Source organism: Pipistrellus kuhlii, unplaced genomic scaffold (genome assembly GCF_014108245.1).
Source record: "Pipistrellus kuhlii isolate mPipKuh1 unplaced genomic scaffold, mPipKuh1.p scaffold_m20_p_7, whole genome shotgun sequence".
In the NCBI taxonomy this organism is placed as follows: domain Eukaryota; kingdom Metazoa; phylum Chordata; class Mammalia; order Chiroptera; family Vespertilionidae; genus Pipistrellus; species Pipistrellus kuhlii.
Window position 1 is genome coordinate 76,119,823 of NW_023425573.1, and position 26,813 is coordinate 76,146,635.

Sequence of the window (26,813 nt, forward strand, 5' to 3'; positions counted from 1 at the left end):
CCTACAATAGGCCAAGAAACATATGAAAACATGCTCAAAGTCACTAATTATCCGAGAGATGCAAATCAAAACAGCAATGCGGTACCATCTCAACCTGTCAGAATGGCTATCATCAACAAATCAACAAATAACAAGTGCTGGTGAGGTTGTGGAGAAAAAGGAACCCTTGTGCACTGCTGGTGGGAATGCAGACTAGTGCAGCCACTGTGGAGAATAGTATGGAGTTTCCTCAAAAAATTAAAAATGGAGCTCCCATTTGACCCAGTAATCCCACTTCTAGGAATATATCCCAAGAAACTAGAAACACCAATCAGAAAAGATATATGCACCCCTATGTTCGTAGCAGCACAATTTACAATAGCTAAGATTTGGAAACAGCCTAAGTGCCCATCAGCAGATGAGTAGATTAAAAAACTATGGTACATCTACAGAATGGAATACTACGTACGCTGCAATAAAAAAGAAGGAATTCTTACCATTTGCAACAGCATGGATAGAACTGGAGAGCATGATGCTAAGCGAAATAAGCCAGTTGGAGAAAGATAAATATCACATGATCTCACTCATTTGTGGAATATAATGAACAACATAAACTGATGAGCAAAATAGGAAAAATAGTATTTTAGAATATAATAGAAGTAATCCTGTTATTTGGAGATTTTTAATATTTCCTACAACTTTTGTGATATTATACTATAATATGTTAGTACAGTTTTGGTAATATTATATTTAAAATCTTTTTTCTTGAAATATTAATGTACAATATATCGCATGTAACATTATATTTAAAATCATTTTTCTGGAAAAAACACAGAAACAAACAAACACACACATGCCTCACTCATGTAGCTGTCCTGCTAGGACTACTGGATGGTGAGTGGCGGACCCCACCCTTGCTGAGCCTGCAATCAGGGTGGGGATGTAAGGAGGTCAGATAGGTCACTGTCTGGGTTGTAACTGCTGAGCAGAGGAAAACCATGAGTTAGGGTCTGGTGCTTTTTTAAGATAAGGATTACTCTAATTGTAATTCCTTTAATCCACAGTACGCTCATGATCAGTCACAAGTGAGCCAAGAGACTGAAATGAGCAAGTGGTTATCTCTGTCACTGAGGGGTCAAACCCATCGTCTGCAGAATTAAGGTTCCTAAAGCTGTAAATATCTGGTTTGCTTTCCACACTGGCTTTCACTGGAATGGTGTTATTGAAGTCATTTTTACTTAGGATGCTCCACCCTCTGTAGACCTTAGATACTCAAAGGACGGATAACCCAGTGCTGGAACAACTCGGTAAGCAAGTGGACGAGGACTTACTGCGTGCCCGTCTGCAGTACATGAGCTGCAGTGCAGACACCTGAGGTGCCAGCACCCGCAGGCAATGTCTGCCAGCCTGGCAAATGTCCAGGAGTTAGTGGACGCAGCCACAGAGGAGCCTGCCAGGGGACCAAGGGCAGGGAGACCCACACAGCGCAGTATCTACTGGCACCAAGCACCAGCCAGGAACTGTCACTGGTCGTCTCACTGAATTCCCACGAGAAACTTGGTGGTGCCCATCTGTTTACACAGAGGAAACTGAGGCTCAGAGGGGAAGTAAGTTCTCCGGGGTTCTGGAGCGAGGATTGTCGCACTTGCCCTAGGATGCCACATCTTCGGAGCTAATCTCGCTCTCCAACATTACCCGGCGTGATGCCCAACGCCAGGAGGAAACCGAAGTCCCTTCCTTAGGACCAAACCAATGGGAACCACTGACGTGGGAACCCAGGATCAGGCTGAGCTCTCTGTGCACATGGAAAGGGAGTCAGGAACCCACCACGTGGCACCGGCCCTGGCACGGCACTGCCCACAGCCACCACGCAGCCCCGGGCTCACCCCTTGGAGCAGCTCGGCCTCCTGTTTGGAGGCCGTGCGGAGTCTGACAGTCCTCTCTCCCACAGCCCCCGGCGCCCGGACTAGTTTCCGCGTTCCCGGCTTGTTCCCGGCTCGGGCGGCTCACCTCCTTGTGGGAGTCTTTGTGGGCCTCCAGAGTCTTCATGATCGTCAGCTCGGCGTAGTTTTTGAATCTTGCTGGCTGATTTCTCAGAATCTCCCTTAAAACTCTCAGTGCCAGCGCTCGAATGGAATGCTGGGAAAGAGGAGGAAAGAAAGACGTCAGCAGCCTGCACCCACTCACACACCCGTCCACCGGGTTGGGGGCACCGAGTGCTCACAAACGCCTGGACACGGTCACACTGCTGACCTGCCGGGCTCTGGGAGAGCCAGCACCCTGCCCGCACCTAAGGGGACCAGATGAAGGTTTCCTCAATGAGCCAAATGAGGACAATGGAGCTCTGGGGGGCGGGAGACTTCCTGAGGCTCAGGGATGCAAACCACCTGGTCAAAGACCGGAGGACAGATAAACCGCCCGGACGGGATGCGGGGCCTGTAAGACGGGGAGCTCTCAAGGGCAGCTGAGACCTGTCATTCTCCCAACCTGCTGCGTGATGAGGCCACGGGGAGGGGGCTGTACTGGCCTCGAGGTGCTTGAGGACATGTGTCTGGAGGAAAGCCATTCCAAACAGACTCCTAATCTCAATAACAGAGAGTGGAGTTTACACCAAACACAGCCAAAAAGTACATCCTGATTCTTTGTCACTCACCTGTGCAATTCACCCCCCGCTTCTGCTGCCTCCACATGGTATCACTCTATCCTGACCTCAAAGCCCAGCCCAGGAGAAGGGCTTCAGAAACCAACGCTTTGTTTTAAGAAGAGTTGATACAGATCTTTCATCACCACTCTGCCAGCCTCACTTGGCCCTGTTCTAGACCAAACCACTAATCCTCAGCAGCAGAAGGATCCAAGTCAGCGTGACATTCCAGCCTGCTGCTCACCGGTCTCCCACTCCCGTCACCACCGGCATGACCCTGGGCATGACCTTTACCAGGGCTGGGTCGGATTCCCGCCCGGTCCTGCCCGGGGCACTCTCCCCACGTTCAGGCGATTTCTGTTTCTGCTGCGGACACGGAGCCCCGCGTGGAGGGACTCGGCTTGGCAATCCCTACATGTGCTCCTGTCTCTGGGCGGGCCAGCTGCCCGGGGCAAGGCAGGACTGGATTCTTCCCGCCTTTAGGATTGTTCAGCGAATGCCTAGTGTGTCACATCCAGACCACACAGTATGAAGAGGGCCTTTACTTCAAAAATAACAATAGAAAACAAAAGACGATGCTAACAGCCCCGGTTCCTAACAGCGCGACCCTGATGCAAGCACGGGTGAACCGAGACAGAATGTGCCGGAATGCAGCATTTCATAGGGTCTTTAAAAGGAACTTCTCTGTTTTGCAATTAAACATGAAACAAAAATAAAACTTACAAGAAAAAAAAGCTCATTGTTGCAAACAATATTTTAAGCTAACAGAGTTCTAAGAAACTGTGCAAAGTGACCTTATGCGGGAACAAGTCCCCGCGTTGACTAGATGGCCAATCACAAACACACGTGCAGGTACACGAGGCGGGCTTGCTACCTGGGGCTCCGAGGCCAATTCGGACAGGCTGTGCTGTAAGCCGTGAGCCCAGCAGCAAAGGGGGCTGAGCCTCCCCACAAGAGCAGCCCCCGCCCCCCGAAAGGAAAGCAGAAGAGCAGCCCTCACGTCTTTGTCTCCAAGAGTCTCCAGGAGCAGGAGCAGGATGGTCTTGAAGTGCTCCTCCCAGACGCCCAGGCTGTCCTCCCGGGTGACCTTGAGCAGCTCCAGCAGGGCGCCCTTCCGCTCCTCCACACGCTCGTTGTGGTTGGACAGCTCTTTCAGAAGGTCTGCCACCAAGTCCGAATGGTCAATGGGCACTGGTGAGACAACACAGACGTTACTGCACGAGGGACGCCGGCTGCACGTGCTGCCTCGGCGACGCAGCCGCCTCCTCTGCCCTCGGTCTCTTCCCATCTCCCCTCCATCTGACCTGCGCCCGAGCCTCACTCTACACCCGGAGCAGGTCATTCCACCAAACCAACGGTCACAACAGAGGTGGGTCCAGCTAGTGTGGCTCAGTGGTTGAGCGCTGACCTATGAGCCAGGAGGTCACAGTTTGACTCCTGGTCAGGGCACATCCCCAGGTTGTGGGTTCGATCCCCAGTGGGCAGTGTGCGTCCCTGATGTTTCTCTCTCTCTCTCTTCCTTTCTGAAATCAATCAATATATATTTTAAAAACCCAAATAAACAGAGGTGGGAGAATAGGTATTGAACACCAATACTCAAAGTCTCCATCCTGCCTTACCATCTTTCCCCCCTTCCAAATCAGACAAAGAGGAGAAACTATTGCTTTCGTCGGTTCAGATAAGGAGAAGCTCCCACAAAGCCCCTCCTAACTCCACCTCCGCTGCGGCAGTCCTGAGTCGCCTGCCATGGGACACCCTTCCTCGCATCCCCTCCACCTGAGCTTTCCTCCATCCGATCAACACCCCCTCGGAATGTCTGGTGGTCAGGAACTAGCACAGGAGACCAACACCAGCCAAGGTCCACAGTAAAGCTCGCCAACACCTCTTAGGGAAATGCCTGGCAAGGACTTGGACCTTATTGCAGAAGAGCATATCCTTTCTCTGCATGTTCTTTTAAGAGACCGCCACTCTGAATTCACTTTAAATAGAAAGGGTGACGAAATGAGCCAAACAAATCATCAGGAATTACTTTTTTTAAAGATATATTTTTATTGATTTCAGAGAGGAAGGGAGAAGGAGAGAGAGAAACATCAATGATTGATCAGCTGCCTCCTGCACACCCCCCACCGGGGATCGGAACCACAACCTAGGCATTTGCCCTTGAGTGGAATCGAACCCAGGACCCTTCAGTCCTCAGGCTGACACTCTATCCACTGAGCCAAACCAGCTAGGGCAGGACCTACTTAATTTGCACGTGCACATTCCTTTAGATTCCAAAATTGGGGAACAAACAGAAGAAAGTATGAAATGTGAAAGAACTCTATTATTTCCCCTTGCTCTGCCCACTTTTTCCTCCAAGTCTTTTATTATCCAGTTGCTGAATAATTAACAACCAACATCCTAATCTCTATTCCATCTTCAACAAGACCCACAGTGTAAGTGAAATGATGCCCCAGCCTATGAGCTACGAAAGGCCACAGGCAGTGCTCCAGAAAGGGCAAGTCCGACAACACGGACCCGCCTCCGCCAGGGAGCAGAGCTTGGGGAGCGCACTGCGGCACCAGCAGCGACTCTGAGCAGCCAGGACTATGCTTTCACCGGCTGGGCGCCTGCTTTCACACCGGCGGGACTTCACATCAGCACCGCCCCTGCCAGGCCCATAAAAAGGATATATATATGGTTTTTTTTTAAAAGATATGTGTGCTTTTTAAAAACTGACTACTAAGTTGGGTCGGCTGTAGCTCATGCAGACAGATAAAATGACTGCTAAGCTGAAATAAACCAAAATGTGTCAACATGACAATGAGGTGGAAAACAAATTAAGTTCCAAATAAAATACCATCACACCGAAAAATACTTACTCACTTGTTACTCAGTAAAGGAGACGGTCTTAACAGAGCCAGAAAAAGCCAGACCAGCTCTATTCCGTAGTGAACATGCTACACTTGGCAAGTAACTTAACCTTTCTGAACCCAGCCCCTTAATCTGTACAACGGAAACTGCCAAATCCCCACTGGGTGCCGTGTGTAAAGCGCCGTGCCCACCGGGTGCTGCGTGTAAAGCGCTGTGCCCACCGGGTGCCGTGTGTAAAGCACTGTGTCCACCGGGTGCCGTGTATAAAGCATGGGTGCTCCCAGTGGTGCTTCGGACCCAATTCCCACAGCTCCACGGGCAACACGCAGAGCCCAGAGCCAGGACTGCCGAGCCTTTGCGCTCCACTCACTAACTCCTCCCCCAACTCCTGGGGCCCTGGGTCTGAGTGATGCCCCTGAGCCTCCCTCGCTGCAGCCATCACAGCTGCAGCCTGAGGTCGCCGGGGCCTCTGGAGGGCAGGCCTGTGTGCCCTCCCGTTCACTGTGTGCTCTCCACGCCCAAGCACACGGCAGCTATGGCAGGACTAACCAGCCTGACCAGCGTGCCCATGTCCCGTAGAGCCACAGCCCAGCGCGCTCAGGCAGGAGGGGAGCCCCCGGAGAAGCTTCGGGACGAGGCACAACCACACAAAGGAGACCAACCGTCTCGGAGCTGCTCCATGTCGTCGTCGAACACGGCCTCCTTGAGGGCGGTCTTGTCGTAGGCGCTGATGGTGTCGGCGTAGGGGTACAGGTTGTAGTCGCGGGCCCGCGGCCCCGGGAAGGCGCGCGGCGGCTGCGTGTTGAGCAGGGACGTCTTGTTGTCCAGCGCCGTCCGGCCGCCTTCCACCGCGTCGCTGCCGCCCCGGCCCTCGGTGGCCGGGGACGCGACCCCGCCGTCCCGGGACACCTGCGCACAGAACACCGTCAGCCTTCCTGGGCTCTTACACAACGTTCCTTACATCGCCAGAAGCTCAGGACAGCCAGGGGCCTCTCACTTGAAATCTGGCCTCTAACAAAACAACCGCTGTTAGAATTTTAATTTGTAATACCTACTTCATAAACTGCCTTAAAGGGGACTGAATATGCTCATATTGTCATCTATTCTATCATTAAATTACACGTAAAATCGGTTTTTCTTTGAACGTGGGGTTCGCTTTACGCAAACATTTTTTGAGAGATTTATAACATGAAATTCTGGAACGTCCCCTGAGAATGAAGGCCGCACCCCACCCCGTCCTCAGAAACCCGACAGCACTGCAGCCAGAGGCTCCTCACCGCAGCTGACACCAGAGCAGAGCCCCAACTACCGCAGCCAGGGGGTGCGCGGCATACGGCCCAAGGCGGGGAGCCAAACCATGGCTCAGGGTTTGCATATGGTCCCCTACAGGCCGCTCTTCCTTGGCATGTTTCTGACTCAGTCAGTCTGTTATGCTGGGCCAAAGAACAGGTCTTTTGCCCTCGCCAGTTTGGCTCAGTGGATAGAGAGTCTGCCTGTGGACCTAAGGGTCCTGGGTTCGATTCAGTCAAAGGCATGTATCTCGGTAACAGGCTCCTCCCCAGCCCAGGCCCTGGTCAGGGTGAGTGCAGGAGGCAACCGGTCGATGTTTCTCTCACATCAGTATTTCTGTCTTTCCCTGTGTTGTCCACTCTCTAAAAATCAATGGAAAAATATCTTCGGTGAGGATTAAACAAAAAGAACAGGTCTTTTACTGTTTTCAAAAAAATCCTTTTTCTAGTAGATTGTGAGTCTTGTCTTCAACAACGAAGCCCCTGGGCCTCTGTCCCTGCCACACGCTGAGTCCTTCCCTCTCTGAGCCCCTCTGCGGGCGGCCCTGGGACAGGAGAGGGCTCGGCTGGCGGGGAACAGCGGCCTGTCTCCTCCGCACCCAGACATGTGACTACGGCGAGTGAAGACGGCCTCAGAGCCGGACCCCTTGTGCTGATGCACGTGCTTTTCCTAAATTGTGGTATGATATGGAGACATCATTTTCACCCTACGTGTACAATTCAGCGACATTACACCCATTCACAGTGTTGTGTAACCATTATCCACCATGTGAGATTTTGAGCAAAACCTTTTCATCTTTCCTAACCAAAACTGTATCCATCATGTTCTAACTCCCGCCCTCCTAGCCTGGTGACCTCTATTCCACCTTCTGCCTCCACAAGTGTGACGCTAGGTGCCTCACGTAAGTGGGAGCACACAATATCTATTTGTCTGTGTCTGGCTAATCTCACTCAGCACAGTCTTTTCAAGTTGCATTGGTATTGCAACATGTGTCAGCATCACATTCCTTTTTCAGGGCTAGTCTTCCACTGCACAGGCATCACATTGGAAAATCCATTTATCTGTTGATAGAAAGAAACTGGGTTCTCCATCCTTTGGCTTCCATGAACACTGGTTCAGAAATATGTGTTCAAGTCCCTTCTTTCTACTTTTGTGGACATATACCTAGTGAAATTGCTGGAACGTATTTGATAAATACCCATCCCAAAAAAAGATTGCTTACTGATATTATTGTGAAATACATGCGTGGATATGAACAAAATGATTTAACAGGGGTTTTCTCTCAGGGAAGATAATTCATGGATGATTTTAACTTTCTTCTCTTTGTAACTCTCTTCTAAAAACAGAACATTTTTATAATGAAAAATCATTTATAAAGGGATAAATGGATTTTTAAATGTGTTGTGTGTGCAGTGGAAGACTAGCCCTAAAAAAGGAATGTGATGCTGACACATGTTGCAATACCAATGCAACTTGAAAATACTGTGCTGAGATAAGCCAGACAAAGACAAATAGATATTGTGTGCTCCCACTTATGTGAGGCACCAAACGTCACATTCATGGAGACAGAAAGGGAGAGTTTTAAAGAACAAAGACACTCAAAAAACAAAGCTCAACTATCCTAATTCTAATCACATTTAAAAACAAAAAAAATCTTACTTTTTAAACTTTGCTTTTTATCCCTGTCCTTGTCTACATGCATGCTTTAGCATGAGAATCACAGTGCACATACTGCCATATACAGGGTGTCCCAAAAATGTACACACACTGTTAATAACTAACAATTGTATAAAGGAGGTGTTTATTAAAATAATTTCATTTTCAAAATTGAGCTACCCACTGTTAAAGGATGTATACATTTTTGGGACGCACTGTACTTTGCTTTCCTCGTAGAGTAAGCATGTCCCACATAAATAGTTTCTATAGCCATAACTAGAGGCCCGGTGCACGCACTCATGCACTACGGAGGGGGGTGTCCCTCAGCCCAGCCTGCACCCTCTCGCAGTCTGGGACCCCTTTGAGGGATCTTCAGTGCTGCCTCAGGGACAGGAGAGGCTCCTTCCAGCACTGCTGCGCTCCCCAGCCATGAGCCCAGCTTCCGGCTGAGTGGTGCTCCCCCTGTGGGAGTTCACTGACACAGGGGGCAGCTCCTGCGTCGATCATCTGTCCCCTGTGGTCAGTGCGTGTCACAGAGACCAGTTGTTCTGCTGTTCAGTTGATTTGCATATTAGCCTTTAATTATAATAAGATTTACTCAACTATTCCCCTTCTACTGATTTTTTAGTTTTTGGTTTTGGCCATTATAAATAATATGAAAATAAAATACTTTGTGTAAAAACTTATCATTTTTCTTTTTGCTGAGCTTGTTATAAGCTAGATCATTAAAGGCTATGAAATTGAAGTCCTTTTACTAAGTGTTACTTCACTAAGTTCCACAATGATGGTGACTGCCATGCCGCCACATGTCCCTCAGCCTTTCTGGTGGTAAGTGCTGTACAAGTGAGTGGCTGCCTCCTCAGAAGGGTCACTGGTCAAGCTTACGAAGAGGCGGACTGGCTCCCAATCCCACCTTCAACACAGTATCAGGTCTACCTCAGCTTCGTAGTTAAAAGCCTGGTCACCAGCGGCCATGGGGTTGAGTGGTGAACCTCACTCCTCGCTGTCACTGCCTCTTCGCATGCTCCGAGGCCCCTCCTGCAGCGGACAGCCCTGTCTCTGCAGGCTGGCTCAGTTCTCCTCTGGCCTCACCGCTTCCTCTCCAGCCTCTGCTCCTCCCGCCCTGGGCAATGCTGCGGCTCCTGGCCCAGCTCTCTGCTTCCACTACCACGCCTCATTCCTTCCAACTCCCAGCACAGTCTTTTTATGCTCTAAAAAGTTGAAAACACTTAAATGTTCCAAAAAGCAGGGCACTGTGGACAGGACTATTGCGCCTCCATGTGGATTAGCACCCAGCCACCACACTCACTGAGAGGAGCACTGCAGGACAGCACTCGTGTCCTCAGTGAAATAGGATGCACACTTTGATGCCACTTCTATTTTAGTTTATTTTTTTTAATATATTTTTATTGATTTCAGAGAGGAAGGGAGAGAGAGAGAGAGAAAAGCATCAATGATGAGAGAGAATCATTGGTTAGCTGCCTCTTGCACTCCTCCCACTGGGAATGGAGCCCAAAACCCGGGCATGTGCCCTTGACCGAAACCAAACCTGGGACCCTCCAGCCCACAGGCCAATGCTCTATCCTCTGAGCCAAACTAGCTAGGGCAGATGTCCCTTTTATTTTAAAAATACTCTGCACACCTCCCTCCCCGAAACACAATGTATAAATACACATAAAGGAATAGAAAATGCACAGTACACGTTCAAGTTCTTTATCTCTAGAGATGGTGATTCTATCTGTTACATTTACAGCTGAGACGAGTGATACCCAGGCACTCGCCTCCTCCCAGAGGCCCCTGTTCCTGCAGGGTGCCTGCTCACCAGGCAGAGCCCTACCCGACCCCCAGCTGCTTGGAAACCTTTCCCAGACCCTCCCAGCAGCCCAGTGCCAGGCCTCACTGATGGCACAGAGTGGGAGCTGTCGGGAGGAACCCTCCGTCTTCCTGCCCCTCCTTCCTGGCCAAGGCCAGCCCCTCGGCAGGGCCCAGATCGCATCCCTCCATGTCCTCAGGGGCCCGCGGCCACCAGTGGGCCTTCCCCCGCACAGGGAGCATCCTTCTCTCTCTGGCCCGTTGGAACTCACACAGGTCAGGCCTCTCCCATGGGGAACACCTGAACGCCCTCTTCTCTCTCCAATTGGTTCACTCTTCCACTCACTGTAACCTGTCCTCACTGTCAACCCTGCTCAAACCACGCTCACAAAGTCCCATGGGCTCCTGGGAGGAACGAAACCTGTACAGTGTGGACTGTGACTAAGTGTAAATTCACTTAAGAAGAATAAGAAAGTAAACAGTGAGCCCCTTCTCAAAGAGAAGGTCTTGGCTCTATGTCAAGACACTGGTGAATGAGCATGTGTTTTACGTGTTCTGGGTTAACACAGAATTTGAACGTATATAGTAAATTAAAAATCCAATGGGGCCCTTCCTTCCAGGTCTGCCTGATGGGATCCCGAGCACATGTAGTTTGAACTCTTGGCCGGAACTTCTTCCCGAGAGTTCCCCGTAACTCCATGCTCCACATGCTCCTGGCCTCCCATCCTCTCCAGCTTTTCTTCCAGCTTCTTCCTTAGTGTTGGTGCTCCTTCGGATTTTGCCTTTACCCTTTACCTGCCTGATTTCATTTGCTTTTCTTTGGTGCCCAGGGAGCAACTAGTCAATCAATGCCCCTCAAGTCTGTCTCCAGCCTATTTCGATGGCCTGAACTTCCGACGGCCATCCCCAGAGGCCTAATGGATATGTCTGCTTGGATACCACACAGGTTTTGCAAGTCACATGTATTAAAGGGTTATCATACACATTTTCCCTCCTGCTATGAAATTTTCTCATAGAATTGCACCAGCCCCTACACATGAGTCTTAGTCAGACCTGTAACTCTTCTATTTTTGCTTTTTCCCTACTGAACCCAAATGCTTTGGAATAATTCTCTGAGTGACAGCAATCTTCCTAAAACTTCATGTGACCATGCCAGAGGCCCAGAGCGTGTGGTGAATGGAGTTATAGGAAACTCTTGGGAGGGAGTCCTGGGATAAAATCCTTCACGGACTCTCCAGTGTCCCCAGCGAAGTCAAAACACGGTGGAACCCCCCTGGGATGAGCCTGCCCGAGCCACCTCTGCAGCCACTTCTCCAGACCTCCCCCAAACACAGCGTGCTCCCTCCCTCCACTCAGGGGGAACCGCTCCCAGCTCTCCACCTTCGCACCCCTGCTCTGACTGCAGCCTCCTACTTGGCTCTCATGCTTCATCGCTTGCAGATCCTCCCTGGGCGCCAACACTGGTCCTGGTAGGTCTTCGTGCTGTGCCCGACCACCTACCGCATGTGCCACAGTCTCCTGCTTATGTGCCTGCCTCCGCAAGAGATTAGAGCTCCCTCTCAGCCATGCTGGTATCTGGTGCAGGCTCACAATTTATCACATCACAGGAACACAAATATGACCAGCACACACAAAAGCAAACTGAGAAAAAAAGGATTTGAAAATTTTCACAAACACAGCAAGGGTGACTCAAAATTGCCTTGGGCCTCTAGAAATAACCCTTTCTATCACACGCTAAAAATAACGAGGAAGCAATGTAATGACAGTGGTCAGTGTTCAGAAGAATCATTAATCATCACTTAATCGATATACAGTTCTCTATTAGTTCGGGGATACTTACGATATCACAGTCCTTCTTGCCATCTCGTTTAATTGGCTCATTCAGATCCTCTTGGCTTCGAAAACTAAACTTTTCAATGGCTTCTGTAACTCCACGCAAAGAACTATAGATTTCTTCCGAGTTCAGGTTCTCTGTATCATAGTCCAGCAAGCTAAAGATCAAAATATTTTCTTTCTTAAATTGAGGTATATGCATAGAATTGAGATGTGTGAGTACATTTCTTGTAATAATTTACTGAGTGAGGTAAGTTTTGTTTCTTGCGGTGATTCAGGCGGAATGAAAAGAAGACACCTTTTATTACAGCACCACTGTCAGACAGTACACACCTCCCCTGGCAAGCCTGGTCCTAACACTCTGCATCGCGCGCAATCAGAACCAACCACGAGGATGCAAGAACTCAAAGAGTGATGACTGGTGACTGAATGCACGAGGTAATGAAGTGGAAAATAACCTGCGTATCTTGAGCATGGAAGAAAGTAGACTGGTTGTTACTGGTCTCAAATGTACAAACTTAAAAGAGGAATGGGCACTTCAAAGTAAAGCTAGATTACAAACAGATTTCAGAGGAGCAAAGCAAATGACTTCACAAAGCTGGGTTATGCACACCAGTATCAGAAACTTGTACATAAAATCCTGTGTTACCGCCCAGCTGGTGTAGCTCAGTGGTTGAGCACTGACTTATGAACCAGATCAGGGTTCAATTCCCAGTCAGGGCACATACCTGGGTTGTGTGGTCAATCCCCAGTAGGGGGTGTGCAGGAGGCAGCCGATCAATGATTCTTTCTCATCACTGATGTTTCTCTCTCCCTCTCCCTCTCCGAAATCAATAAAAATGTATTTCAAAACTAAAACTAAAATACCAACCCAATAACTTGAAGTCAGCTCCACCTTATTACTGTGCTCCTGAGAGTCTAACTCAGCCATCTAACCCAGGAACTTTTGGGGAACAGCAAATCCTTGTAGATGCTTATTTTGGAGTTTTATAATAAGAACTGATCTTATAAAGATGAGTCAGTTTCTAGATGCATGTTTAAAACCATCTTAAAAACAAAACAAAAATATCCTTCCCTTAAAGAAAAGTGATTGCCAACTGATGTCCTTTTTAAAAAATTTAGCATAACTAAAATGAAATGAAGCAAAAATCCAAACCAGCCTTTGGTGTAATACAACGTATCAGCAAGTGGCCTTAGGCGTCTGAAAAGTGCACTGAAATCGAAAATCCCAAGAACAAAAACCATCAACTGCCCCTCACTAAGAATATATTTAAAAAGCACGGAAAAATACAAGAATATAAAGAAAGCAAAACGGGAAGGAACATTCAACAAAGACAAGTCCAAACTATAACTTAGTTTAGATGTCACCCGGGACAAATCAGTCACGTGGTCTATGTGGCTGCAAGAAGTCCGAGCAACGTGGAGGTATATGTACATGGCTGTATATGTACATAAGGAGGCTTTCACCATTACTAAGGACGGCAATCTTTCTGTTCCTCTAAGACAGTGGTCGGTAAACTGCGGCTCAAGAGCCACATGCAGCTCTCCAGCCGAGGTTCGTCGCTCTGTTGACTAATGAGTTTGTCGCCACTAACCTAGACTCTCAATTCCAATAATCACAGGCTGTTGTTGTTCCTTGTGATTAAGCCCCTATCCCCGTGGTCAGCAAACACATTAGTCAACCGAGGGCAAACCGCAGCTGTCGAGCCGCAGTTTGCCAACCACTGCTCTAAGAGAAATAATGAATTAAGCACCCACTGGCAGGAGCCCTTCCAAAGGATGGCACATTCTCACAAGAGGTAAGTCTCTATCACTTAAAAACAGATTCATTTCCTAAGCCCCTCCTCTGACTATTTTTATTTTTTTAAAGCTTGGGCAGGCGAGCAAGACGAGATTTGGACAGTTCTCACTTGGAGGAGTCAGGCTGCCTGAGGGTGCAACGATGCAGGTATTTTCTAGGCTAGTCAGGTTCTGCTGCAGCGTAAGGCCGAGTTCACTCTTAGAGATGGAAGCTAGCTGCCGAAAATTGCAGAACCGGCCCAGACAGAATGCACTTTTCTTTTCTGATGAAAGAAAATACACACCCTAACTGTACTTGGCCAATTCACAAACATGCACATCAACTCAAAGATTGGCTCTGGTGTCAAACAAAAAGGAATGAGCCTGAACCTACAGCTAAAATTCCATGTGTACACTGACAGGAGGTGGGATAAAAACGAACAGAATTCAAGATTTCCAGTCCTTCTAAATTTCCAACATTATCTCTCCATAACCTCACACCACCACAATCCCAGCTTCTGTATGAGCAAAAGCATTTATACATCTGGCCAGTACACTGTTTTTAATATATGAAGACTGAATAAAAAAATGTATATAAGATGTGAAAAGATGTCTTAAAATACTTTGAATCGAAACAATAAAATCTAATAACAAAGCCCATGCACACACACACACACCAAAAATAAAGAAAAGAAAGAATGATGGATGGACAGGAGGAGGACAGGAGGAAATATGATGATGTTCAGCTTTTAAAGGGATGTCACAATATTATTTTCCATATGTCGCTTCAGATGATAACTTTCACATAATTCATCTTATTTTTCTTCAACTGACCCACCTTAAAATATTTCATTTCAGTTCACATAACTTTAGCATTATAGCAGTCTCTTTTTAAGACAGGATGTAAAGGATTCTGCCGGCTATGCTCCTCCTCCTGTCAGTTACTAAAGCCGGGCAGACCCACTGCGGAGCCCACCGCTCCTTCAGACTCGCCGCTGGAGGTCGAAGCAGCTCCTTGGTACGAAGCGAAAACTGTGAGCTCCAGGTGAGAGATCCTGGTTTCCCTCCAACAGGAAGCAGGGCTACTTTCTTGGCTATTTTATGCTTTGGCTTGATTTGTCTTTTTTCAGATCAACACCCCTGAGCCCTCATGTCACATAGAAAAAGGAAACTGAAAAGGAAACTCCATGAATGCCGTCAGCAGGGGCTGTGGACACTGTGGCCCCAACCGGCCACACGCTGAGGGCACCGCAAGGCGCCCTTCAGCTCAGAGACCGTTCGGGAATGACCCTTAGGCCAAGGCCAGGCCCGGTCCCTGTAAACCTGTGACGAGAGCCCAGAAAGTTTGGCTCAGGAGCCTTTAGACCAGCAAGAGTGGCTCCGCTGGCCAGCAGTCACCGACCTCGCGTCAGCCACGCACCAACACTGAGCCCAGCAGAGCTCTGGGCCGGGCTGCGAAGGTGCGGGTCCTGGTGGGAGGCTCACGAGGTCAGGTCGCCAAGGAAAGAGAAGCCGGAGACGAGAAATTTGTCTCCTTAGATGTTCTTTGTTATTTTGTAGGGAAAAGAGACAAGGGCATAGAAAAAGGACAATTGTTCCTTGTTATGAAATAAATAGGGTTTTGATATAGAGCAGAGAGACAAACTTAGATTTCCTCTTAGTTTTATGTGAGCAATAGGTTTTCTAAATGTGAAAGCTCGTCACCTCTCCCCCATTGGGTGCATAAGATGCAGGCGTTTGTTAAACATCAGCTGCATTACTGTGCCACGAGCGAAAGAGGATTCTGGGAACAAGGCATCATTGGAGGGCATGGCAACTGGCTGGGAGACTGGCTGGGTGAAGCCTGGTGCCCGTTAGGGCACAGTTTAGCGGGAGACATTAAACTGGTCTTATAACTTGAGGTCTGATTAATTTTAAAAAAAGAAAAAGTGTAGTGACAAGCCTTACTAACACTGAGGACAGCAGGGACACCTCCCTCGGAGTGCCCTGGCTAACTGTGTCCACCCACAGTAACTGCAGGGTCTGCTCCATGTCACAAGTGGCTTTACACTGCATGTTTCAGAAGACAGACGTTAAAACACTCGCTGTCTGCCATGCACAGCCTCGCTGTCATCTTCTCTGCAGCCTCAGAAGTGAGTTCACGCTCGCCGCCCGAGCGGAGGGCACAAGCCCATCGGACAAAGCACTGCACCGGGCAGCGCTGCCCTGCCGACCGCAGCCTTCAGCGGACCGCAGCCTTCAGCGGACCGCAGCCTTCAGCGGACCGCAGCCTTCAGCGGACCGCAGCCTTCAGGGACGGGTTCTTTGGCCTCGGAACCTCACACAAAGCACCGAAGAGACCTGCCGCTTTCTGCAGGAACACGGGCCCTGCTCTGTGCCACGGATTTACCATGTGAAGCAGGCCCCTGCCCTCCCCCAGACTCAGCGGCACTGTACATTGAGGCAGGGGCTGGTGAGGGTACCAACAGCCCTCCTGCAAGAGACCGGGGTCCTTCACTGAGATGCAGCTAAACGCCCTTCCCTTCTCGGCTTCCTTTCTGGGTCTGGGTCCTGAGACTGTCACCAACTGAGCGGACATTCTGCAGGTTGTCATTCCACACTCTGGCCAGAGGGCCTGAGAGCTGAGGTGGCATTTGGGCAGAGCAGGCCCGGCTTGCTCCTGGTGGAATGCCTTGTGCCCTGAGAGGAAAGCTAAGGAAACTCTGTGCCTGCCTGACTTCCCGCACTGCCTGGGCGCCTCCTGGGCTGAGCACCGCATGGGCTGGGCTCGCCACAGGAGATGCTGACGACAGGGCCCCCTGCCCTGTGACGGGAGGACCGTACTCACGCGGTCCGGCAAGGTCACGCACCTGCTCTCGCTTCTCACCAAGGCTCTCCTCCTGCAGGCCTGAGCCAGAGCAGGGCCGCCTGGAGGCCGCTGAGAGGCTTCAGAGACTGAGACCACCGTGGGGAGGAATAATATTGTGACACCTCAGAGTGTACAGGTAGCTTGTTACCTGGGAGAGGGAGAGCGCCTGAGAGCCTTGTGGGAGGGAGCGGTGGGCATGGAGTTGGGCTGAGAAAAGGGAGGGGGGTGCTTCGATAGCCCATTGGCACTCCAATCCCATGACCAACTGCAGTGATCAGAAGAGGAAAGTCAGAGAGAGGAACAAAACAGGCGAAGGGGAAGGGAGGAGGAGGAGAAGCTACATTCTAAGTGTCTTAGAGTCTGCTCTTTGACAAAATTCTATCAAAATTCACTGGAGCCAAGTTAATACTTCACCACACAGAGACAAAGAAGACTTTTTTATTTTTGTTACAATTTGGTCCTTGATAAGACTGTAATCCTTTCCCCCTCGGTCATGCATTTACATTTTTAACTCACAGGAGATTCCGAGTGAAGTGTGTGCGCACATGCCTACATGGGAAGGACATTATAGGCTTAAAAAATACATGGGTTGTCCATTTCAGATGATGTAATCAATTGTTTTAGAAAGAACCAAAGAAGGAACCACAGGCCTTAATTCAAATGGGACCAGGAACTATAGCAGGAAGACTCAGAGAACGTGCCCTTCTGGCCAGAGGCTGGGGCCTAATCAGACGGGAATTCCGAGGCTGCCACATGGACCACTTCCTCCCGAAACAGTAACGTCACCACCGGAAGGCTAGGGTGCCGACTCTCAGCTAGCCAGCTCAGGGAGGGGCATCCGGATCCACGCCCTCCGCTCCCGTCACCTAGTGCGAAGGCTACAGTCACCTGCGAACAAGTCCTGCTCTTCCCTCGCACGGGCACTGAGTGGTCTGGGCTCGCCAGGCGCCCAGCCGGGACTTCTTAGAACTGCTGCAATTCCAGAGAAGCAGGGCCTGGGCAGCCCGGCTGGACAGGAGACAGGAGGCGGGGAGGCGACAGCCTCCTGCACACACGCCCACGCAGCTCCCCGCAGTGCTGCGAGCAGGAGCACAGAGCTCTCTCCACCTGAGGACGGCCATGGCCCATTTCCTACGACCAGTGAGGTGTGGAGATGTGAGTCCCTGTGCCACTGAAGGGCCAAGAACTGCCTCTGTTGGCACACTGGGTCAGGCCGGAGCTCCGCTCCCTCTCCGCCGGCCGGGCTCCCGGTGACCCGCTGTGATTCTGCCGACAGTGTTGGCCCTCTGGTGGTGAATGGAAACCCACGGGGCGGCCTGGCAGTGCCAGGGCGCAGAGGTCACCGCGGCAGTGCCCTCGGCTCTACGGCATGTCTGCCAAGCACCGAGTGAGGACTGCCACACACTTTATCTTCAAGGCAATGGATTTCTAAAGTCCTTGCAACTGTTTGCATTCCCCATGAAGCACACTGGGCCCAGGTGTTCGATGGTGGAAACTGCAGCCAGAACTCTCCTCTCCAAATGCCCAGGAGTGTCTGGTCACTAGTTGGGAATAAGCAGTCATTCCTCCCTCACACAGAAATAAGTGACGAATGTCCCATAAAAGTTCAGTCATTTTGCTATGGTTTATCTAATACTGTTAGCTTAATAAAAGCGATTTCACTAGTGATCAAAAAAACAACTACCAAATTAGATCTCCTCCACCCCATCTTTTTAGAATACTTCCTTATTGCCACCATGTTCAAGGGCAGAATTTTTGGAGAAAAAGATAATAATTCATTTTGACAGTCAACATTAGATTGAAAACTCCCACGCCGACTTCTCCCCTCAGCGTGGAAGCCACTGTCACGGGGCGCGCAGGCCAAGGGGCGGCGCTTCAGAGCCCGTGCGGACCGGCCCTCGGGCGTGGGCGGCCGGCCACTCTCCCAGCGAGAAGAGTTCCTTCCGCTCAGAATTTTCCCGGTAGAAAGCACATCACCTATTTGAATATTGCCAGTGGTGATGCTGTGAGGCCGTTTTTCCTAGTTGGGGTGGTTTTAGTTGAGAAAATCATTTCTCCAAATGATACAAACGTGGCTAAGCCCATCTGGCTAGTTAAGCACGGACTAGGGCACATGCTTTTAAAAACAGAAGGGAAGACCCAGCCGGCGGGGCTCAGGGGTCGTGTTACCCTGTGAACCCGGAGGGAACGATCGGGGCTCAGGTCGTGTTACCCTGTGAACCCGGAGGGAACGATCGGGGCTCGGGTCGTGTTTCCCTGTGAACCCGGAGGGAGCGATCGGGGCTCGGGTCGTGTTACCCTGTGAACCCGGAGGGAGCGATCGGGGCTCAGGGGTTGTGTTTCCCTGTGAACCCGGAGGGAGCGATCGGGGCTCGGGTCGTGTTACCCTGTGAACCCGGAGGGAACGATCGGGGCTCGGGTCGTGTTACCCTGTGAACCCGGAGGGAACGATCGGGGCTCGGGTCGTGTTACCCTGTGAACCAGGAGGGAACGATCGGGGCTCAGGGGTTGTGTTTCCCTGTGAACCAGGAGGGAACGATCGGGGCTCGGGTCGTGTTTCCCTGTGAACCAGGAGGGAGCGATCGGGGCACAGGCCTGGGACTCAGACTCGATCTCCAGGGCGGGGCGTGAGGATTCTCCCCCATCATGATGTTTCCCTCTCCCCCCCCTTCCTCTCTGAAATCAATAAAAATATATGTAAGAAAGAAAAAAAACGAAAAAAAACTATATAACTAATTCCCTAAAGAAGAATTTTTTAACCAAAAAACTATTTAGGCCACACTTGGATGTTTTAATATACAAAATAAATCTCTTCATTTCTTCTACCAACCTGTAACCCTAGCAGTAAACATTCAAGTTAAGCCAATTAAAAATGAATGATTATCTGGAAAAAATAAAATTTTTAATAATTTAGGGATCTATGAGATTAATACTTGGACAATTCTTAGATCTAACAAATTACTCTAGCAGCTCCCAACAATCTTTTACTTAGACTATTAGCACAATTAATAAAATACTTAATTTGAGTTTTACCTTTTGCTTATTACTCAGAGAGTGTGCCACCCTGATAATGAAATAATTAAAACACAAGAAGTATGATCTGTGTATTATGAAAGAACAGATTTCTCATTGATGTTGCAAAGTATAATTTCCAGAAGCAACACTTTATAGCCAGAGAACTCTGTGCCTTAGCGGTTAGCACTGACCCGAGGCCATCACACACTGTGACACATACAGAGATGTTAGCATTAAAAACAAGTGGCTGCCGAGCCTGAGCCACACCTGAAAGTCAGACACATTCTCATGAGTTTCTGGTCTCAATGTCTAAGTAGAATGGCTTGCTGCTGATTCATGACAACAGCCCTGATTTGGAGTCATAACATCAGACTTCAACCTACTTATGGTGCTGGGAGGGCCTTGAGATGAATAACCTAAGGCAATATGAACAGGGGGGTACTGTGACTATAAGCGTACAGAGCACTTGGCTTCACAAAAAAAAAAAAAAAAAAAAAAAAAAAAAATACAAATTTGATATGTCCCAAAATATTTATACGATAACCTGAGGAACTGAAGAGAAATTCACTGGTAAGAACAGAGGAGTATGGGAGACTCTTGATTATTTAAAAATAAAAATTTAAAGGCACTTATGTTTTGATTCTCTTCCTACTAGAAAGGCAATCCTTAAAGGGAAAATGGCATACTTGCACTATTTTCTTATAATTTTAAGATCTTGATGTCAGAAACACTTAAGACACAGCCCCTTAATGCTCGCTGTCAGTGATCCCAGACTTCTTGTAGAAGCATGTGCGGCGCTGGCAGGCCAGGCTCCAGCTCTCACCTACAGAGCCCGGCCTAGAGTCACTGCTCTGAGGGAGGCCCTGGGGCCTCCCGCACACGCCAGTCCCCAGAGCCACCTGCGGACTGCTGCGCCCCTGGCCGGGAGGAGCAGCGTTCACTACAGGTCCTGAGGCAGAGCATCTTCTCCTCTCAGCCATGGCATCGGACTCCGTAGGCCAACGTTCAGTGAGTCTGAAATGCTGCTCCAAGTTCAGTTCTCGGGTTCTTACTCTCTCCCCCAGAGAGCGTTCTGCTGCAAACACGAGCCCAGAATGACAGCAGCTGTGCTTGAGCGGGCACTGGGCTGCAAAACTACTGACTCTGTGTGGGCGGGCTCTGACGGGCTTGCGGAGATGACCAAACACCCTTTTCCAATGCCCCCACCCCTCAGAGCCTGGCGATGAGTTTCTAACGATTTCTATGTGTAGCAGTGCTAAATGTAACTTCTTAGCTTCCAAACCTTTAAGGGACAGTGCTCAGAGTAGAAGAATCTCAGAGAACATTCAGTACAAACCACACGCTTCACTGTACATATTGCCCAAGATTATTCAGTTAAGATTTGGCTGAGGACTGGGATCCATGATCTCCTGACACCCATACACTTTTGGCATTAAGCTTGGTAAAAAATATAAAAATAAGCTACACTTCAGTGTCTTCACGTCTGTCGAATCTCATTACCTTGGAGACAGGCCGCCATGGGAACAGTTGGTGGGTGAGGTCAGGGGGCTGGTCCTGCTGCTGTTGTGTCGGGAGGGAGTCCGGCCAATTGTGTTGCTCGGGGAGCCCTGGGGTGGAGGCAGAATAAGCATCATTACTCCAGAGCTAAATCCAGGACACGGCCCACTTTACCCTTGGCCTTTTCACCCACATGCGCAAAATTTGTACAATCAGGAAGATTCTTTTTCTGAATCCTTGGGGCCAAATTTCAGTGCTTATTAAACAAAAAATGGATGACTTTCATATAGGCATTCCTGAAACTGAATAACTGATGCCAGCTGTGCTAGAGTAACAGACACAATAGAGCATTTACATCTCTACAGCATAAAAAAGCAGGTAAGTGACTGAATAACCTAACTTAAGGAAATGGCCATATTGTCCCAGCCAGAGTGGCTTAGCTGGTCAAACATCATCCTGTGCACTGAAAGGGGGCCGTGTGATTCCCGGTCAGGGCACATGTCTGGGTTTCAGGCTCAACTCCCAGTAGGAGATGTGCAGGAGGCAGCCGATCAATGTTCGCTCTCACATCAATGTCTCTCTTTCTCTATCAATCCCTCCCTCCCTACATTCCCCTCTCTAAAAATAAAAAATAAATAAAAAAAATATTTCAAAAAAAGAGAGAAAAAGGAATGGCTACATTTACTTTTTTAAAAATATCCTCACCCAAGGATATATTTTACATTGACTTTATTTTTTAGAGAGAAAGGAGGGGAGGGAGTAAGAGGGGGAGAGGGGAGAAGGGAGGAGAGGGGAGGAGAGGGGAGGGGAGGAGAGGGGAGGGGAGGAGAGGGGAGGAGAGGGGAGGGGAGGACATTGATGTAAGCGACACAATCAGTTGGTTGCCTCCTGCCTGCGCCCCGACTGGGCCAGGGATTGAGCCTGTGACCCAGAATTGAAGCCCAACCCCTTGGTCCGCAGGCTGACACTCTAACCATTTAGCAAACAGAGCGGAGTGAACATGGCCATAGTTAAATGCCAGGTTCCTTAATTCATTCATTGGGAATAAGGCAGGATTAAAACTGGTCTCCCACTCTTGAGACACCCAGTCTATTAAAAGAGAGGAAGCAAGCTGGCTGTTAGAGCAAGCTGTAGACGAGGGACATACAAAGGCCATGGCCAGCCCACAAAGGCACCAACACCAACGTGGCCGAAGCACTCACCACACTGGTGTTACTGGAATTCTTGAGGTGGTTATGCAGGAGTTTGGTGGCACCATCCTGGAATGTTTTGGGCAAGGCACCAAGTAGCATAGTAAATTCAGGAGTGTTCAATTCAAACAGCGATATTAGCACAATCTGTGCGGCCTAGGAACAGAAGACAGAATTAACTGATGGAGAGTCCAACAACGTATCTTGGTCAAAATATTCATGAAAATTGTTTTTAAAAGAAAACATTTATGTATGAATAAAATAAATAATAAAAGAACATCTTTGCTATAAAAAACAAAAATAAAATGTTCCTGGAAAAAATTGTATCACCAACTATAAATAGTCTCACTTCAACCTGGAGAGTAAGTCCTGGGTGCATCTAACGCCCTGGCCTCGGACCTGTGTAGCACATTCATAATACACCCCGAAAGCTTCCCTGCTCCATGGAGCACCAGGGCTGAAGGTGCTGAATACATACAACACGCTTCTAAACAAGCTCCCAGGTTACCTTGAGAGTCCGCCTTCCTCAACCCCACTCCTGGTGACTGAGAAATACTAGAAAAAGCCAGCTAAATGCATCTGAAAAACTCCTACTCTCACACCTCTGAATTCAGGGAAGAGACAGTCTTTGAGAAGCAAAGCCGAATCGCATGATACAAATTAAAAATGTATTACTTTGCCTTTCAGAAAATGTTCTACCTTTGCTTACTAATGGGACAACGTGCTGCAGGCCTGCTTGTAGTCACTACAGGGCAAGGCAGGGGACGCAATCAGCCGAGGCAGAGGCAGCCAAGCGCTCTGCTAGTGCAGAGCTGGCGCTCAGAGCTTAACACAACGCCTAAGGACTGGTTACAGAGGTTTGACTTAGAAAAACTACGCCAAGAACATTTTACTAAGTACTAACTGGCATTTCTTACAAATTGCTAAGAGTCAAAAGAAAGGAAAGCACATTATGAAAATCTTTTGACCAAAAACGTAATTTTATTTTTCCAAAGACTGTAATTTTTAGGATCTCAGTAATATCCCCATAACATATAATATTACCCCACAGGGAAATTCTTTGGAAATAAGCATCACTAACTATTTCAATGCTTTTACAATGTGAAAATTAATTTTTGGTAAAGACAAAATTGATATTTATGCCTGGGGAAAGAAAAGAAAATCCTAAGACCCAAATGTGTTTAACCAAACATAAAAATTAATTATGAATGTTAAAACATCAGTAGGATGTTCTTTACAGAATAATCAAAAATTACTTTTCAATATGTCAAACATATCTATAATGATTCACTACACATAGCATTTGGCAAAAGTATCTTACTTCTCTCTTGACCTCCAAACACAGGCGTTAGTAACCTTTCCATTCCAATTAAATCACAACAGGCCAGGTGCTTTCATGACAGTGGTATTATAATTGTACTAAAATACACAATTCTCTATTTCATTATTGTGTATCATTCTTAATAAATCATTACCTGGAGGAATCCATTCCACCACCCATTTAATATACTAGTAACATGATTTCAATGTTTGTGTAAAGCAAATTCCAAAAAAACATGCAAAGGAACCTGTGCATTTAAAACACGTTGTATTAGATGTTAGAAAAGGTGCATGCAGAAAAACTGCACTTCAAAGAGAAAGGAAGAAGCGGACTTAATTTAGCAGGGGAGGAAATCAATGCTGACCAAATTCAATTAAGAAAGTTTAGGCAATTACTTTTTGGCTGACTGAAAACGACATTTGAAAATTATAAAATGGAAATAGTATATGCTTCCCAGAGTGACATGATATCCAATGCCACACACTTACTTGAGGCTTTGCATGAAGTAAACTACAAAAGGAGTGGGATCTTCCAGGGCTCTGCAGGCTGCAAGATGATGGGCCTAGAAACTGGGCTGATTCACGGCTACTTAACATTAGTAACTTTTCTGTCATGTGGGGGGAAGTACAGCAGATTTTACTGTGACCCACTAATGAGCTATCTCTCAATAATACAAAAGTTGAATTTCTTTAAGAAATAAAATAGAAAGATAGGGAATTTTGAAAACATAACTCAATGGACAGATGGTATATGTGTGTGATTTACACATATAAATAAATACAATTCATTTTTACATTTTCCAAAATATAAAGTGAATTTGATTTTATACAGTTCTCAAAAGTTATGCCTTGGGTTAAAGATATTTTCAAAATGCAATATTTTTCTAATGAGATTAAAGCTCCATAAATGGATAAAAAGTGAAATTTAAAAAATACTTTAAATCAAAGTTTCAAAAGGAATCAAAGTATATGGTCCTAAGATATTTTATCTACAACCCTCTGTGTCAGTGAGAAGCTAGAATACTAGAATCCAAGAGAAAACAGCTGTATTTGTCATTACCATCAATATCCTCCCACTAAAGAAATAATTCCCAATATGGGATGAGTTGGAGAGACCACCGGAAAAAGCTCACGTTCAGTAAGGAATCAAGAGGAGCAGGTTCTTGTCCCACCTTTGAACTCGTGCCTTCCGCAAAAGGCACTAAATAGCCACACAAAACCTCCAGAGGGCCGCTGACTTTTCCTAATGAACGACGCTAGGACAATTTATTTATTTTAAAGATTAAATAACAACTGTAAAAAGCAATGATTACCATTCATGCCCCTACACAGAATTTGGTGGGGGGGTAAGGTTGAAGGATTCTTCCAATGTCACTGCTACTGTGTCAGAGTCCCAAGGTTATCAGCTGTGCATTTCACAGCAGAAAATAACCCTCCGGACAGGGAGTCATGGAGCTCTGGCAAACGCTTCAGGGGAAACGGAAAACTGGGGAGGAAGGGGAGTTTGCTGATTAAGCAACTATTACTATTCCCTTCAGACTTTAAAAATTTTCTTTAGAAAATCACGAAGAGAAGGTATTTGAAAACCTTCAGGCATTTCATACTTAGAAGCCGTCCTTTACTGGTCCATGAAAATAGGGTAGAGGTCTGCACTGGATGTGGCTATTTCTTTGGACAGGGAGTTAATCATAAAAACATAGCAAAACACAAACGTTTACGCAGCTTCACACACACTCACATAGAATTATATTAATTTTAGGTTTCTTCAAAATCCTCTCAGTGTCTCCACAAGGGTAATCAGTATTAATATTCTGAAGTGCAAACAGCAAACTATCTTTTCAAATAAGTGCAGTTTTAAATCTACCTGTTTACAAGTTTCTTCCAAGTTTCCTTCTCCTCGCCCAGAGCAGGTGGAAGCTGACCTAGTGGGGAAATCCTCACCTACACGACTACGCTGCAGCGGGGACTACAACATGAAAGGCGGGAGTTCGTCAGAGAAGCAGCAGTGCTGAAACAAAGCACGGTTAGCGGAGCTGGAAAAGCATGCGGCTCCTTTTAGAACACGACCCACACAGGATCCTACGCTGAGATTAAGAAGAAGAGTAACAGTAGCATCTCCCAGTTTTAACCCTGGATCGATGGTTTGCTAGGCCCTTGACAACCAAGATCCTTCCTGGAAGGAGCAGTCTTCTTGTGGAAGCAGAAGCCAGAGGTCAAAGTGAGGCCGGAAAGGGGCAGTCACAGCTCGGCCGAGATAGGAGTCAATGGTAAGATCCTTAGCTTTCAGTAGGCCACACTGCCTATCTATAATTGGAAATTTAACGCTTTTTCAATTTTTGAAATTTCAACTTTTGAAGGCTATTTATATGCTTTTCCTGTCCCAGGAACAGCCTCTTTTCTTTGCCATCTTCATTTCCCTCATTTCTCACATCATCTGGGGCTAATCTGTTATTTCTTCTGACAAAGTAGCTGCTATCGATAGACGTTAGAGAATCACATATGATAAGCAAAGGGATTCTGAATCCTAAGATATAAACATATTGTTCAAAATTCTACTGTCATTACCACACTCCTTTAAGTGAAGAGAAATCTTCCTAATGCCAGAAAAAAAATTGGTTCTCAATTTGTTCCACTATCAGCAACAAAACCAAAACAATCCTCAAGCAGTAGCAAAGGAGGCACCCTCAGCTGTTTCTTTCCTCCCAATAACGTCTGAAGCAAGTGTTCTTGTTCTCATTTTACAAATAAGTAAAAGGGATTCAGAGGTTAAATTACTTGCTCAATCTCAGAGGCAGCCCTGGCCTGGTGGCTCCGTGGGTGCAGTGTCGGCCTGCGCACTGAAGGGTTACAGGTTGGATTCCCAGTCAAGGGCACATAACTGGGTTGCAGGTTGGATCCCCTGCCCCAGGAAGGGCGCATGCAGGAGGCAACCAATCGACCCTCTCTTAGAGCAATGTTTCTCTCCCCCACTTCCACACTCTCTAAAAACCAATAGAAAAAAATCCTCAGATGAGGATTACAGAAAGAAGAGTGGCCTAGGCAGAAGTCAACGGGAGGTGCTCTGTGGCCCCAGACATTTTTTACTGGGATTTCTTTATCT

The 26,813-nt window shown here is 47.8% G+C and overlaps 1 protein-coding gene across 28 annotated transcripts in view; it reads right to left on the reverse strand.

Moving 5' to 3' along the window:
* The window catches only part of CLASP1 (cytoplasmic linker associated protein 1), a 220,673-nt gene that overhangs the window by 17,599 nt on the left and 176,261 nt on the right, over positions 1 to 26,813 (reverse strand). For all 28 annotated transcript variants that reach the window (XM_036422281.2, XM_036422299.2, XM_036422283.2 and 25 more), the window contains 6 exons: positions 22,406 to 22,549; positions 21,207 to 21,313; positions 12,072 to 12,222; positions 6,136 to 6,382; positions 3,621 to 3,811; positions 1,990 to 2,118 (listed from right to left, as the gene is read on the reverse strand). In XM_036422281.2, coding sequence (XP_036278174.1) covers positions 1,990 to 2,118; positions 3,621 to 3,811; positions 6,136 to 6,382; positions 12,072 to 12,222; positions 21,207 to 21,313; positions 22,406 to 22,549 — 969 coding nt within the window. The remainder of the gene's footprint in view (positions 1 to 1,989; positions 2,119 to 3,620; positions 3,812 to 6,135; positions 6,383 to 12,071; positions 12,223 to 21,206; positions 21,314 to 22,405; positions 22,550 to 26,813) is intronic.